Here is a 14,445-nt window from a genome sequence, read left to right on the forward strand (position 1 = left end):
TTCAGACAGGCTGTAGGAGCAGTGCTGGCATTGTGTCATTGTATGTAGTACAGTACAAACTGTTCATTTTGGAGCGGTAATAGTCAGTTACTTGCATAGTCATGATAGGTTCTCTGTCTACTTCCCCATTCTGCCTGCCCTGCTCTATGCTGCCTGTGTGTACCATACTCTGCCTGCTGTATGTTCTTTGTGTGTGCCATACTTTGGCTGACCTATGCTCCCTATGTGTGCCATATTCTGCCTTTCTTAAGCTGCCTGTGTGTGTCATACTCAGCATGCCTTATGCTGTGTATATGTGCCATACTGTGCCTGTCCTATGCAGCCTGTGTGTGCCATATTCTACCTGCCCTATGCTGTCTATGTGTGACATACTCTACCTGTTCTATGCTGCTTGTGTATGTCATACTCTGCCTGCCCTATGCTGCCTGTGTGTGCCATAGTTTGCTTGCCCTATGTAGGAGCATTGTTTACACCTGTAATACCTCAGACTGTAGGTGCCACTTTGCTACCTGTGTCGGCATTGTGTACTGTACGTAGTACAGTACAAAATGTCTATGAAGATTTTCATTCATCCAGGTCATGGTATATCTAGTATAAATAAATTTGAAGCAACTGGACTTGTTTAGTAATCATCCGAGCAGCTTCTTCAGTTCAACTGACTGGTATGGGAAGTCCTCAGCATATATACTCTTCCACTAATCCAATCACAATGGCACTATGTAACTCTTCAGAAAGGTGACATCTGAAACTCACAGAGGTGTGAATGCTGTGGAGTTACTTTGAAAGGATTACCAAAGTATCATGCAACTCTTCAAACGGGTGTTACTTGTTAGAGTTGCATGAATGGATGTGTGAAGAGTTCTGAAACTGCCGGGGTACAGATGTTAGAACAGCATTGTATGTAGCAGACAGATGGTGTCGAAGTCCCCCGCCTCTGTTAAGGGATGGTTTCTCCACTTTGACATGAATGGCCTCTTTTACACCTCTTTCAAACCAGCGGTCTTCTTTGTCCAAAATTTGGACATTGCTATTTTCAAAGGTGTGTCCCTTGTCTTTTAGGTGTAGAAAGACAGCAGAGTCCTGGCCTGTAGTGTTTGCCCTCCTATGCTGAGCCATTCGCTTGGAGAGCAGTTGCTTTGTCTCACCAATGTAAAGGTCGGTGCACTCCTCGCTACACTGGACTGCGTATACAACATTGCTTTGTTTTTTTTGCTCTTCACACATCGATTCATGCAACTCTAACAAGTAACACCCGTTTGAAGAGTTGCATGATACTTTGGTAATCCTTTCAAAGTAACTCCACAGCATTCACACCTCTGTGAGTTTCAGATGTCACCTTTCTGAAGAGTTACATAGTGCCATTGTGATTGGATTAGTGGAAGAGTATATATGCTGAGGACTTCCCATACCAGTCAGTTGAACTGAAGAAGCTGCTCGGATGAGTAGTGAAACGTCTTCAATGATTACTAAACAAGTCCAGTTGCTTCAAATTTATTTATACTAGATAGTACAGTACAAACTGTTCATTTTGGAGTGTTAATGGTCAGTTACTTTGCATAATCATAATAAGTTTCCTTGTCTCCTTTTCTACTCTGCCTGCCCTGCTCTATGCTGTGTGGGCCAAACTCCTGCCTGGGGGGAGGGGGGGGCTTGTTATTAAAGTTTGTTAGCATTTGGAAATATAGTTGTTAGGGGTAATTATTATGTGCTGGGGGTTGTTGCTCTACCCACAGGGAAGGGGGGGGGGGCGGAGGCATATGGTTTTAAGGGTTTGACTTGATATGACATAAACGTCTTTCACATATGAAAGAAGGGTGATATCCCTGCAGTGAGCACCAATTATTTGTTGTTTTTGGTGTGCTACCACCATTATGGTCTTAAAAGCTCTTTTAATAACATGGGTGTGATTTAAGAAAAGGGGAACTGACTTCCATTATCAACCCTTCTGATGTACAAGTACATTAGAGGGGATTATAGGCAGTTGGGGGATGTTCTTTTTTCCCATAAAAACAATCAACGCACCAGAGGTCACCCCTTTAGATTAGAGGAAAGGAGCTTCCATTTGAAGCAGCGTAGGTGGTTTTTCACGGTGAGGGCAGTGAGGTTATGGAATGCCCTTCCTAGTGATGTGGTAATGGCAGATTCTGTTAATGCCTTTAAGAGGGGCCTGGATGAGTTCTTGATCAATCAGAATATCCAAGGCTATTGTGATACTAATATCTACAGTTAGTACTAGTGGTTGTATTTATAGTTTATGTATGTGAGTGTATAGATTGGTAGGTGTGGGTTAGGTGTGCTGGGTTTACTTGGATGGGTTGAACTTGATGGACACTGGTCTTTTTTCAACCCTATGTAACTATGTAACTAACTATGTAACGTAGGCCAGGAAAATTACGGTCCTTGATACCAGAGAAGTTGGACATATTATAACCTCTCTAATGCTTTATTTACCAGTAGGTCCTTCCAACAGACACAAGGACACCCACTCCATTTAGAACAAGGGAGGTTCCGTTTAAATATTCAGAAAGGATTTTTTACTGTGAGAGCTGTGAAGTTGTGGAATTCCCTTGCCGAATCAGTTGTGCTGGCTGATACATTAAATAGCTTTAGGAAGGGGCTGGATGGCTTCTTAGCAAGTGAGGGAACACAGGGTTATGGGAGATAGCTCTAAGTACAAGTTGATCCAGGGGCTGGTCCGATTGCCATTTTGGAATCAGGAAGGAATTTTTCCCCTCTGCGGCAAATTAGAGAGGCTTCAGATGGGTTTTTTTGCCTTCCTCTGGATAAACTAGAAGTTAGGCAGGTAATATATAGGCATTATGGTTGAACGTGATGGACATACATCTTTTTTCAACCTAACCTACTATGTTACTGTGACAGCACTGTTCTAGAGAATTTTTGCTATGAAGAAGAGACATATCTGGGAAATTAGCATAGAGGAGATAAAGTAGATAATAATATGCAAAAGTAGCTGCTCTATATTTTTACTGCCAGTTCGCCAGCCTGAAGAAATTTCTCTTGGTAAATACTCATTCATATGCCTCATTATAGTGTTGAGAGGCAAAGTGTGAGAGTTGCCCAGTGGCTATTATAGTCAAAAACAGTACTATTTTGCATAAAAAAAAACACTCAAGGGATGAAAACATAATTTGCCTCCTGCCCTGGTAAGGCCTTACCTTGAGTGTGAAGTGCAGTTTTCGGTCCTGGACCTTAAAGGGATTATGTTGCAGGGAAATGTGCTACAAACAAAGTCTTCATCACAGCCATGAAACGGAGAAGCTGATATAATCTATAGCCCCTGAAAAAGAAAGATGAAGTAGAGGAATGATATGCCCCAAGACAAGGTAAGTGACTAACAACTAAAGCTACAAAATCCAACCTCTTGACTACTGAAATTGGCACATGAGGAACTAGAATCACACTGGAACCAGTATAGCCCATGCTGGAACAGCCCAGAAGCTCCAACAACTGGAAAACCAGAAAACCGTTAACAGCATCACACAAGGATCAGCTACTGCACTAGCAAAAAATGGCTTAAGGCCATGTACTAGGCAAATAAGCCAACTGCTGCTAATACAGTCAACAATCAAAGACCACTATAGCACAAGCACTCCTAGAAAACCAAGCCTGCTACATTGCATGCATGGCTACCATCTACTGCTGCTACATCTACACATCTACTGCTGTCAAGAAACTACTGCACCAGCCAAGATAAGAAACCGTCGATGTAAAATGCTGATGCAGGTAGCCAGCCTGCAAATCTCTGGTGACAACCAGCTATCATGCATATAACCACTGATGCACAGGCCAGCCACCGTGCAAGCAACATCTAGCTCACCAACCAGCTAATGCATATTTTACCTGGCTTGCACTAGCTAGCCCCCATGCTTTAATTAATTAGGGAACAAGCCAGTTACCATGCATACAAACCACTGGCAGACAAACCAGCTACTGTCCAAGTCAACATAGTCAGCTGCCACACCTGTATACACTGATGTCAGAGCCAACTGCAGCAAGAAAAAGCTTCCTTTAGGCTGATGCCACACCAGGCGTAGGGCTGATTTTTTCGGCAAGCGGAAAAACGCTTGCCGAAAATTCAGCCCTACGCCTGCTACTTGTGCCTGCACCCGAATGAATGGGATACGCTCGGGTGCAGGCACATGTAGCCGATATACGCATGAAAACGCGAGACTTTGCATTCTCACGCGTTTTCGTGCGTATATCGGCTACATGTGCCTGCACCCGAGCGTATCCCATTCATTCCGGTGCAGGCACAAGTAGCAGGCGTAGGGCTGAATTTTCGGCAAGCGTTTTTCCGCTTGCCGAAAAAATCAGCCCTACGCCTGGTGTGGCATCAGCCTTAAAGCATTAAGTTAGGTGGAACAGCTGAAACTGTTATCAGGTATAAAGAAGCCAGTAAAGCATGCAAAAAGGCTAAAGTAAGCCACAATAGAGATGGAAAAAGGGTATTGCAACAAGGAGTAATTTTGTTTTTTTAAATATATAAATAGTAAAAAACGAATCAAGAAGGGGTTGTGCCCTTAGCACAGGCAGCCAGTTTTTTGTCTGTCTACAACACTTAGGGGGACATTTATTAATGCACCAACGCTCCAAGTGTATTTTGTGCGGCAATTTCGTACCTTGCGCCAAAATTTGTGCAACAAAATCGTATTGTCGGCAAGAGTACAAAGGTTTTGGATTCATTTAAGCTTCGTTATCATGACTTTCCTTGGGCCAGGTTGGAGCTGCAGAGTGCCATTGATTCCTATGGGAGGCTTCCAAAATCATGCACAGAAGGATTAAAGGTTTTCCCGATGTTTACAATGGTTTGGTATGAAAATTTTGGATCGCCAATACAATATTATTGTGACTAATACAATTTTTTGCGATCTTCAGAAAACATATTAAACATACTATATCAAAAAATGGATAGGTACATCCCAGTGCCTCATGGTACCCACTCTCCTAACGCGTTTCGCACCATGGGGTGCTTCATCAGAGGAGGCCTCTATGTAACTGGAAATTCATCACTTCCAGTGTAGAAAGCACAACTGTAAAAAGTAATAGAGATATTTAGAGGTAATAGTGAGATAGAAGACTAAACATATAGGATCTTTATTGTACAAGTACCTTTCCTTCTCTTTTAATAGCACTCTTCCATCAGAATCCTGTGCTGAAATCTATTTTTCAAAAGCGCAAACTGTTTTTCATTTACTTCTGAAATCTAACATGAGACAAGCTATTTTCTTACTTTCCCAAATCCATTCAGCCTTTGTGCACAAATAAGCTTCAGTTAGCTGCCCAAACTGATAGGAACTCCATGTTTCTATGCTGCTTCCACTTTGGGTTAATAGCAATGGCCTGTTTTTGAGTGATTAAGGAAATAGGCAAAACTACCCTGTGTGCCATTGCTTCTATTCTCCACCTTGTGGTGGATATAAGAATGGCACACAAGCAAAAGAAATATGAGTAAAATCAGTCGCTTACAGCTGGGCAATAGGTATTGAATGGGTGCCTAAAAAGAACTTGCTTGTGCTGTGTTGGCTGTTTCTGAAAACACAGGATCATGCATATTGATGTGAGATGGCTACCTACATACCATTATTAAAACTAAAAATTAGTGATTCAAGAATAAAATTCTAAACTGAATAATAAATTATTTGCAATGCACCAAGTGTAGCATAGAATTAAAATTAACAATAAAAGGCTATCAGGGTTGGAGTTGTCTCTGGAAAAACAGCACTTACCAGGGGACATGTTTGCTCTTTTCACATACATTAGTAATATTATAGGCACATAGCGGGGTAAACATAAACTAGAACAAGAACACAAGGTAACCTCTTTAGAATTAAGGACCTGAACTTTCATTTGATGTTTTTGAATTTTTTTATTGCATGTTTATGTTTTAGAGTCACTATAAAAATAGTCGTCACAGCGTTATATCAACAACACCAGAACCTCCGGGAAGTGACTCCATATTAAGACGCAATAAAGAAGATGGTCTAACACCCAGGTTATACATTTTACATTTACTTTAGAAGCATAAAGTATAGTATTTAGGTATTTATAGATAAAGGAAAACTAAAATTGATTTTCATAACTTTTCTGTTTTAACAGTGTTGCTGATGAAGACAGTGAAAGTTTTGATCTAGATGGTAAGTTTTGAACTTAATAAGCGGTAATAAATCACATCCATAAATACCTCAACCTTAGGCAATCCAGTTAGATTTTCATTGGAACTGCCCTAATTCCTGCAATAATAGTGTTCACTTTTCCCTGTGGTATAAGAGGTATTGGACCCATTTTACAGAATGCTCCTACGGTTTTCTGGATAAGGGGTCTTTCCATTATTTGGATTTTTATACCTTAAGTCTACTAAAACGATAACTAAAACATTAATTAAACCAGCGTTTTTCAACCGCTGAGATGTTGCCTGGTGTGCCGTAGGCAGGGCCGCAATTTTTACTTTAAAAAAAAAAATCCGGGCCCTGTCATTGGTTGCGCCCCGTGTGTACGGATGACGTCAGTACGCACTAGCCTCCCCAGGAAGGCACAAACTTGCTTCTTAGTCACTTTTGTTTTGCCTCTTCCTTATTTATTTGAGGCTGTACTACCCCTCTTCCAATCACATAGCCTAAGTACTTGGCCTCTTTCATCCCTATTGCACACTTTTTAGGGTTGGCAGTAAGTCCAGCTTCTTGTATTGAGTCTAGCACCACCTGCACTTTTGCTAAGCGAGACTCCCAATTGGTGCTAAAGATGACTACATCATCTAAATAAGCTGAGGTGTAGGGTCTGTGTGGCTTAAGGACATTAACCTTTGGAACGTTGCAGGGGCCCCATGTAAACCAAGCCGAGCGCGCATGCACATTCACGAACAGTAAAAGTCCCTTACAAAGCAGTGGGGAGAGTAAAATTTAAAAATCGCGCTGTGGCATGGTGGCATGCCGTCCCTAGTTTGCGCCGCCCTAAGCCCGGGCCTTTGTGGGCTCGCCACAAATTCGGGCCTGGTTGGTGCCCTCTAGAGCAGTGCTGTCCAACTTCTGTGGTACCGAGGGCCGGAATTTTTCCTGCCTACATGGTGGAGGGCCGATAATGGAAGCTACTTTTGACAACTCCCCATTTTTAAACCACACCACACAGGGCAGGCAGAGTATGGCACACACAGGCGACATAGGGCAGGCAGAGTATGACACACACGGGCAGCATAGGACAGGCAGAGTATGGCACACAAAGGCAGGGTAGGGCAGACAGAGTATGGCACACACAAGCAGGGTAGGGCAGATAGGGTATGGCACAGACAGGCAGGATAGGGCAGGTAGAGTATGGCACATACAGGCAGGGTAGGGCAGGCAGAGTATGGCAAACACAGGCAGCATAGGACAGGCAGAGTATGGCACACACAGGCAGCATAGGGCAGCCAGAGTATGGCACACACAGGAAGCATAGGGCAGCCAGAGTATGGCACACAGAGGCAGCATACAGTGACAGAATGCTGGCACTGCTCCTACAGTCTGCACAATAACTATATATTAAAAAACTTTTTAATTGCAGTACCACCTCAGAATATGTTCTTTTTATAGTGGGCAGGGTTTATTTGTGGGTTACTACTGCTCCTACAGGTGTGAGGAGGTGAACAATGTGGATGATTACAGTCTGAGCCTGAGGTGTGAACACTGCAGGGGGGTGAACAATGTAGGGATTAAAAGGTGTGAACAACACAGGGGATTACATGTTTAAACAATACAGGGGGTTTACAACATGAATGTGAGGTGTCAACCATGCAGGGGGCCAGTTAATCTCAGTACTGATACCATTTAAAGTTTAACCATCAAAACAGTTCAATAAAATACTCCAAAGTGCCCTCTTCTGCTTTAGACTTAGCGATGAGGAAAAGAAAAATAAAAAAAAATAAAATATAGTGTAATACTGTTATTGCTTCACAATGTACACTCTCGTGCTTTTTAACACCAGTGATAACTTTTACTTATATCACCCTTTTGTGCCCAGTTGTGATATCCCTTTCTGATTGCCAATCTACTTACAGACCCCCTTGGGTTTATATGGCATCCAATTGGTTCGCTTGTAGCTCACAACTCTCTGCTTTCCCACCTCTTAATTTCAAGCAGTGTTAGGAACCACTTCACATAGGTAAATTTCCAACTTTAGCACTTGCTGTGGGATAAATGCATACGCCATATGTGTAAAAACTTAAATACTTTAATATAAATAAAACTTCCCAATACACTCACAAACAGAGTATAGGATGCGCGTATCAAGAGTCACTGAAATGGATCAGGTGGCTGCTCCTTTTCTTTCCCTGTTCACGACCTGCAGTGTCATTCCTGGGTTCAGCAGTCCTGCCCTGTATAGTGCTCCTTTCCGCATCCTCTCTCACCGCTGACGCGTTTGGCCACTTTCAGCTTCCTCCTGAGCGATGACCTCACTACATCCTGGCTATGCTTAAATATCCCACAGTTCAAAATGTCCAAACTTTATTGTACCATTTGTTTGCACAATGTCTCTAAGTCTATGGGGCACATATACTATGGGTCGAATCCGAGTCCGAATTGGAAAAATCCGATTTGAAAACGAACATTTTGCGACTTTTTGCGATTTTTTTCGGCACCTTTACGACTTTTCGGAAATTATCGCGACTTTTTCGTTACCAATACGATTTTTGCGAAAAAACTCGAGTTTTTCGTAGCCATTCCGAAAGTTGCGATTTTTTCGTAGCTTTAAAACGTGCGCGAAAAGTTGAGCTTTTTTCGTAGCGTTAAAACTTAAAAGGCGTGGCGTTTTGCGCAAGTTTTAACACTACGAAAAAATCGAAACTTTTTGCGCAAGTTTTAACGCTACGAAAAAATCGCAACTTTCGGAATGGCTCCGAAAAACTCGCGTTTTTCGCAAAAATCGTATTGGTAACGAAAAAGTCGCGTTAATTTTCCAAAAAAATCGCAAAATACCGATCATTACGAAGAAAACGCAATCGGACGCATTCGGCCCGTTCGTGGCTTAGTAAATGTGCCCCTATGTGTTCACTTTGGGCTTAGAAAATTAAATCCATTCTAACTTTATATGTATTAAAACAGCATAAAAAAACAATAGATTTTTATATCAGCATAAAATAGCATAGAATAGCCCAAAATTTATTTTTTAACCCATTCATGTAAAAACATTTTTTAACCCATTCATTAAAAATTTTTTTTTTTAATTTTTTTTTAAAAACACTTATTAGGAATCACAAAAATGCCCTCAGATTGTAATCAATATTTATGCCTACCAAAATTTAGGGGGAGATTTGCTAATCCACGAACGGTCCAAAGGCGTCCGAATGCGTTTTTTCGTAATGATCTGTATTTTCGCGACTTTTTCGTCGCCGTTCGACTTTTTTCGTATGTCCCGCAATTTTTCCGTTGCTGTCGCGACTTTTCTGTATATTTTCCGCTACTTTTTCGTCGCTGTTGCGAAAAAATCGGATTGGTTTTTCCGCCGTTTACTGCGGAGGCAATGAAAAAGTTGTGCAAAATACGGAAAAGTCGCGCAAAATACGATAAAAGTCGCAACATTTTCGTTTCCAATACGATTTTTTCCCTTTCGGGATTCGGATTCGGGGATTAGTAAATCTGGCCCTTAGTGTTTTTAATTTATATATCCAGCAACTTTCTCTACGCAATGTATTTTTCACTATATCTCCACCTCTCCAATTTGGTTCAATTATCTCTATACCTTAGCATACTAGCCCCTTTGGATTTTGGTTATGTAACAATTTGAAATGTTAGTAGACACTGTGTGTCTCCAGACCTTTCTTAATGTTACCAAAGTGTTCTCCTAATCTCTTTCTTATGCTTCGATTTGTCTTTCCTACGTACTGTAGGCCCCAGGGGCATTCTATGATATAGATAACATTCTTAGTTGTACATCTTATTATTGTATCAATTAGAAACTCCTCATTTGTTACTTTTGATGTAATTTTTTTTGTTTTCTTGCCCTGTTTACACGCTTTGCAGGTGACACATGGATAATACCCCACTATGCTTTTATCCTTTGATTTTGTTGCCGGTGGTATACAGCTTCTTGTCACCCTTTGTTTCAAGTTGGTTGCCCTTTTAAATATTATTCCCGGTTCGCTTGGTAATTGTTGATATAAATCTGCATCTAAATTCAAGACTTACCAATGTTTTTTGATTATTTTTTTTATTTCTTTACTTTGAGGATTGTGTTGTGTTATAAAATCAATCCTCTCATTTCCCTCTATTTGTTCAGGGTCCTTATATACCAGCAGTTGTTGTCTCTCTAGTTTCCTAGTTTTTTTCTTTATTTCCTTAGGTTTATACCCTCTCTTTTGAAACCTCTCTGTTATCACCTCTGTTTGCTTTTCAAACTCTCCTATTTCACTGCAGTTTTTCCTCACACTCCTAAACTGACCGTAAGGAGCCAAGCTGAATTATGGTTACTTGAGGCCAATACATAGTTATTTACATTTACTGATTTGAAATATGTTCTGGATTGTATTTTTGACTGTTTCACGTATAGTTCTAGATCTAAAAAGTTTATTTCTCCTCTACTGTAACTCAGATCAAAGTCCAAATTCATATTGTTGGAATTCAATTCATTAAGGAATTCTTTTAAATCCGTTTCAGTCCCTCTCCAAATAATAATGATATCATCTATGTAGTGCCGCCATAGGGAGAGGTTTGCCTCCCAGCCTTTTAGATGTTCCCTTTGCACAGTGCACATTGTGAAGCAATAACAGTATTACACTATATATATATATATATATTTTTTTTTTTTCTATTTTTCTTTTCCTCATAAGACCTCATTGCTAAGTCTAAAGCAGAAGAGGGCACTTTGGAGTATTTTATTAAACTATATATGACCTGGGACACAAGGTATCTGAAGTGAGGAGCATACACTGAATATTGCACTTATTTATATTTGTAAAAACCATCAAAACAGCCAGACAGGTGGGGGGCCACATAGAGGGGGGTCGCGGGCCACCAGTTGGACAGCACTGCTCTAGTGGATTTTGGCAAAGGACCTACCAAATCCATGGCAACCCTCTCAAATGGGACCTCAATGATGGGAAGGGGAACCAATGGACCTCTGTATGCGGCTTGGGTGCAGTTACCTGACAGTTAGGGAAGTTACAGTATCGGTTAACACCCCCCGCTATGCCAAAAGAACCTCTGGAGGACTCTGTCTGCAGTTTTATCAACTCCCAGGGGTCCCCAAAGCACATGTTGGTGTGCAATATCTAACACCACCCTCCTATATTGCTGAGGCACCACCAGTTGCTCTATAATTTCACCCCTTATCTTGCTCACTTGATATAACAGATCCTGGTTCAGGACCATGCGTGGGAACACTGTTTCTACCCCAGGGAATTGGGGTTCCCCATTTATTACTTTTACACCCTCTCGGGCTTTGCAAAGAGCTGGGTCCCTCATTTTGGCAGTACCAAAATTGTCTTGGAACACCTCTAAGTCAGGTACCACATCACCCTCCTGTACTTTCTCTTCCAGGCCAGCAAACACTTCTAGGGGTGAGGAAATATCTTAACAGTTCCACATTAGGTTTCAATCATAACCATAGCAGTTGGGTAGTCCTTTGTGTCCCCATGTATGCACATAACCCCAACAAATTCAGAGAGTCAGTTGTGTCAACCAAACTGGCATGAACTAATGTTACCAAACTCCTTGAGTCCAGGAGAGCTGATAACTGCTGTCCTTTTATGCCTACCAGGCAAAACGGTTTACCAGTCTTTTCCTGTGGAGAAGCAAGACATGCAGGGTGAGCATACAGGGACTTCTGTCTTCCCCAGCTACACGCCATAGGATCTGTTGTTAGGGGGCAATTAGCAGCAAAATGACCGAACTTGGGGGTCCGCATGGCCAACTCACCGCTGGAGATCTCAGGGTAGAGCTTCTGTTCTATGTACTGTTCTATGTACTGTTCTATGAACCACATCTTCTGACATATAGCTTGAACTAGAACAGGGGTGTCAAACTCAATTGCACAGGGGGCCAAAATTCAAAACACACTTAAGTCGCGGGCCGAACAGGATAAACATTTATTGAACACACTAAAATTCAGTTGTCTTTGCTTTTATATCATTTTATCAGAGCTGGAGTGCCAGCAGCCATATTATTGCCCCATGTACCTGTGCCAGCAGTCATATTATTGCCCCGTGTACCTGTGCCAGCAGCCATATTATTGCCCCGTGTACCTGTGCCAGCAGCCATATTGCCCCATGTACCTGTGCCAGCAGCCATATTGCCCCGTGTACCTGTGCCAGCAGCCATATTGCCCCGTGTACCTGTGCCAGCAGCCATATTGCCCCGTGTACCTGTGCCAGCAGCCATATTGCCTTGTGTACCTGTGCCAGCAGCCATTTTGCCCCATGTACCTGTGCCAGCAGCCAAATTGCCCCATGTACCTTTGCCAGCAGCCATATTGCCCGTGTACCTGTGCCAGCCAAAAAATCAAGTAAGCGCTGGAACTCTGGTTTCTCCGCCAGCTCTCTGGTTTCTCCCGCCAGCTCTCTCTGTCTCTCTTGAATGACGGCGAATGCGTGTGCCAACCCCGTGGGCTGGATATAATTACAAGCCGGGCCGGATGTGGCCCGCGGCCTGCCAGTTTGACACATATCAACTAGAATATCCAGATGCCCAATAGTTGCAATAAGCCTTGTAAATAAGAATAAAATAAGAAGGGGAGGCCTTTCCAGGTGCTTGCTTAAATGACAAAGAGTTTGTATACCTGTTGGTAACAGATATTACTGAGGGACCAAAATATACAGGCTAAGTCTACACTGCCACTGCTCCAGGCAGATACTGTATTATTTATTTATGTTAAGAAACTTGACTGTATCTTTTAAACACTATAGACTGTTTACCATAGAGTACATACTTCTTTTTAATTCCTGTGGGTTTAGCTACAGTACAGGGCTTACTTAAGTGCAAGTACAGTGTGCAAAGAGCGCAAACTGCCACGCATTACTCACAATACATAGTTCCCCCTATACTTCTAGTATTATTGCAGCCTAGAAGTGTTCAATGCACCTGCCACAATTGCTGGTACGTTATCATTGGGTTAGCCTTGCCAAGTCAATCAGCAACATCCCTGGAAGCATATTGCGGCCCAAATTATGGCTGAAGGTCTCCTTCTATAATGGATATAGTCTATAATGGATATTATTCTATTCAATGTGCCATTTGTGCCTGCTTGCAGGACATGACACAAGGTGCAAGGCACAGTGCACTCTAGCTGAGGCACTGTATTTTAGACTTTCCTTGAAATCTTAGCAATTCCAGGCTACCAGTCGTGTGTTAAACCACTACTGCTTGCATGTAGTACATTTGCACTACTACTTGTTGAAATACTTCTACTTGCATGAGTTAATCCTGCACAAATGCCAAGTCAAGAACTAGTTGTGTCTCACGCAATTTTTGCAGAAGCACAATTAAACTGGATTGCTGAGTAAAAATACTGAATTCTAAATTGTTGGTACAAACATGGTGAATGACACTTGATTCCATACTTGTACCATACATGAGACCAACTTAGTTTTTCTTTTGAAAATGTAGCATCCTGTAAAGATGAACGGAAAGCTATGTCATGTATAACACAGCAGAATCTCATAGATACAAGATCTGGACAATTTTGCCTTATAAGAATCTACCACAGAGTATACAGTAACTGGGGGTTACAACAGGAGTTTAAATTTTTAAGTTTTATTGTCATTTACAAATAACAATGAAGCATCATTACCGTAATGAAACTTTTTTGACTCGTGTTCCTCCCAATTTTACATAGACAAAAAAAAAAAAATTACAAATATTAAATATAATAAAAGTGCAATAAAGTATTTACAATAAAAAAATGCAATGAAATATTTGGAATTGTGCAGTGAGGATTTAAAGTGGCTTTGCCTAAAGTGACAATGGGAAAAGTCCAGCAGTTATGGGGAGTGTGTGTTGGTGTGTGCAGAATGTCAGCAGAAGCCTGATGGCTTGTGGGTAGATGGTCTCTGATGGTCTCTGATGGTAGGAGCATGAAAAAACTGTGGCTGGCGTCAGAGAGGATCCGCTGCATTTTCCTCCTGCAGCTCTGACTGTAGAGGTCCTGCATGGCCGGCAGTTCAGCCCTTTTGATGCGCTGTGCTGATCTCACCACCCTCTGCAGAGCTTTGCGGTCCAAAGCATTACGGCTTCCATACCAGGTGGTGATACAGCCGGACTGAATACTCTCAATGGTGCAAAGATAGAAGTTTGTGAGTGGAGTCCATGCCGAACCTCCTGAGGCGCCGCAGAAGAGCCGTTGTCTTGCAACTTTTGTGATCACATCAACGTTCACCAACTAAGATCCTCACTGATACTGATGCCCAGGAATCTGAAGCAGCTGACTCTCTCCACCTCTGCTCCCTCAATGTGAATGGGGGTA

At 42.0% G+C, this 14,445-nt stretch overlaps 1 protein-coding gene across 1 annotated transcript in view; it reads left to right on the top strand.

The window, feature by feature from the left end:
* The window catches only part of card11 (caspase recruitment domain family member 11), a 719,724-nt gene that overhangs the window by 287,706 nt on the left and 417,573 nt on the right, over nt 1-14,445 (top strand). The window contains exons 12-13 of the mRNA XM_031893621.1: nt 5,910-6,013; nt 6,118-6,155. Of these exons, the coding sequence (XP_031749481.1) occupies nt 5,910-6,013; nt 6,118-6,155 (142 nt within the window). The remainder of the gene's footprint in view (nt 1-5,909; nt 6,014-6,117; nt 6,156-14,445) is intronic.

This window comes from Xenopus tropicalis, chromosome 9, assembly GCF_000004195.4.
Source record: "Xenopus tropicalis strain Nigerian chromosome 9, UCB_Xtro_10.0, whole genome shotgun sequence".
In the NCBI taxonomy this organism is placed as follows: Eukaryota; Metazoa; Chordata; class Amphibia; order Anura; family Pipidae; genus Xenopus; species Xenopus tropicalis.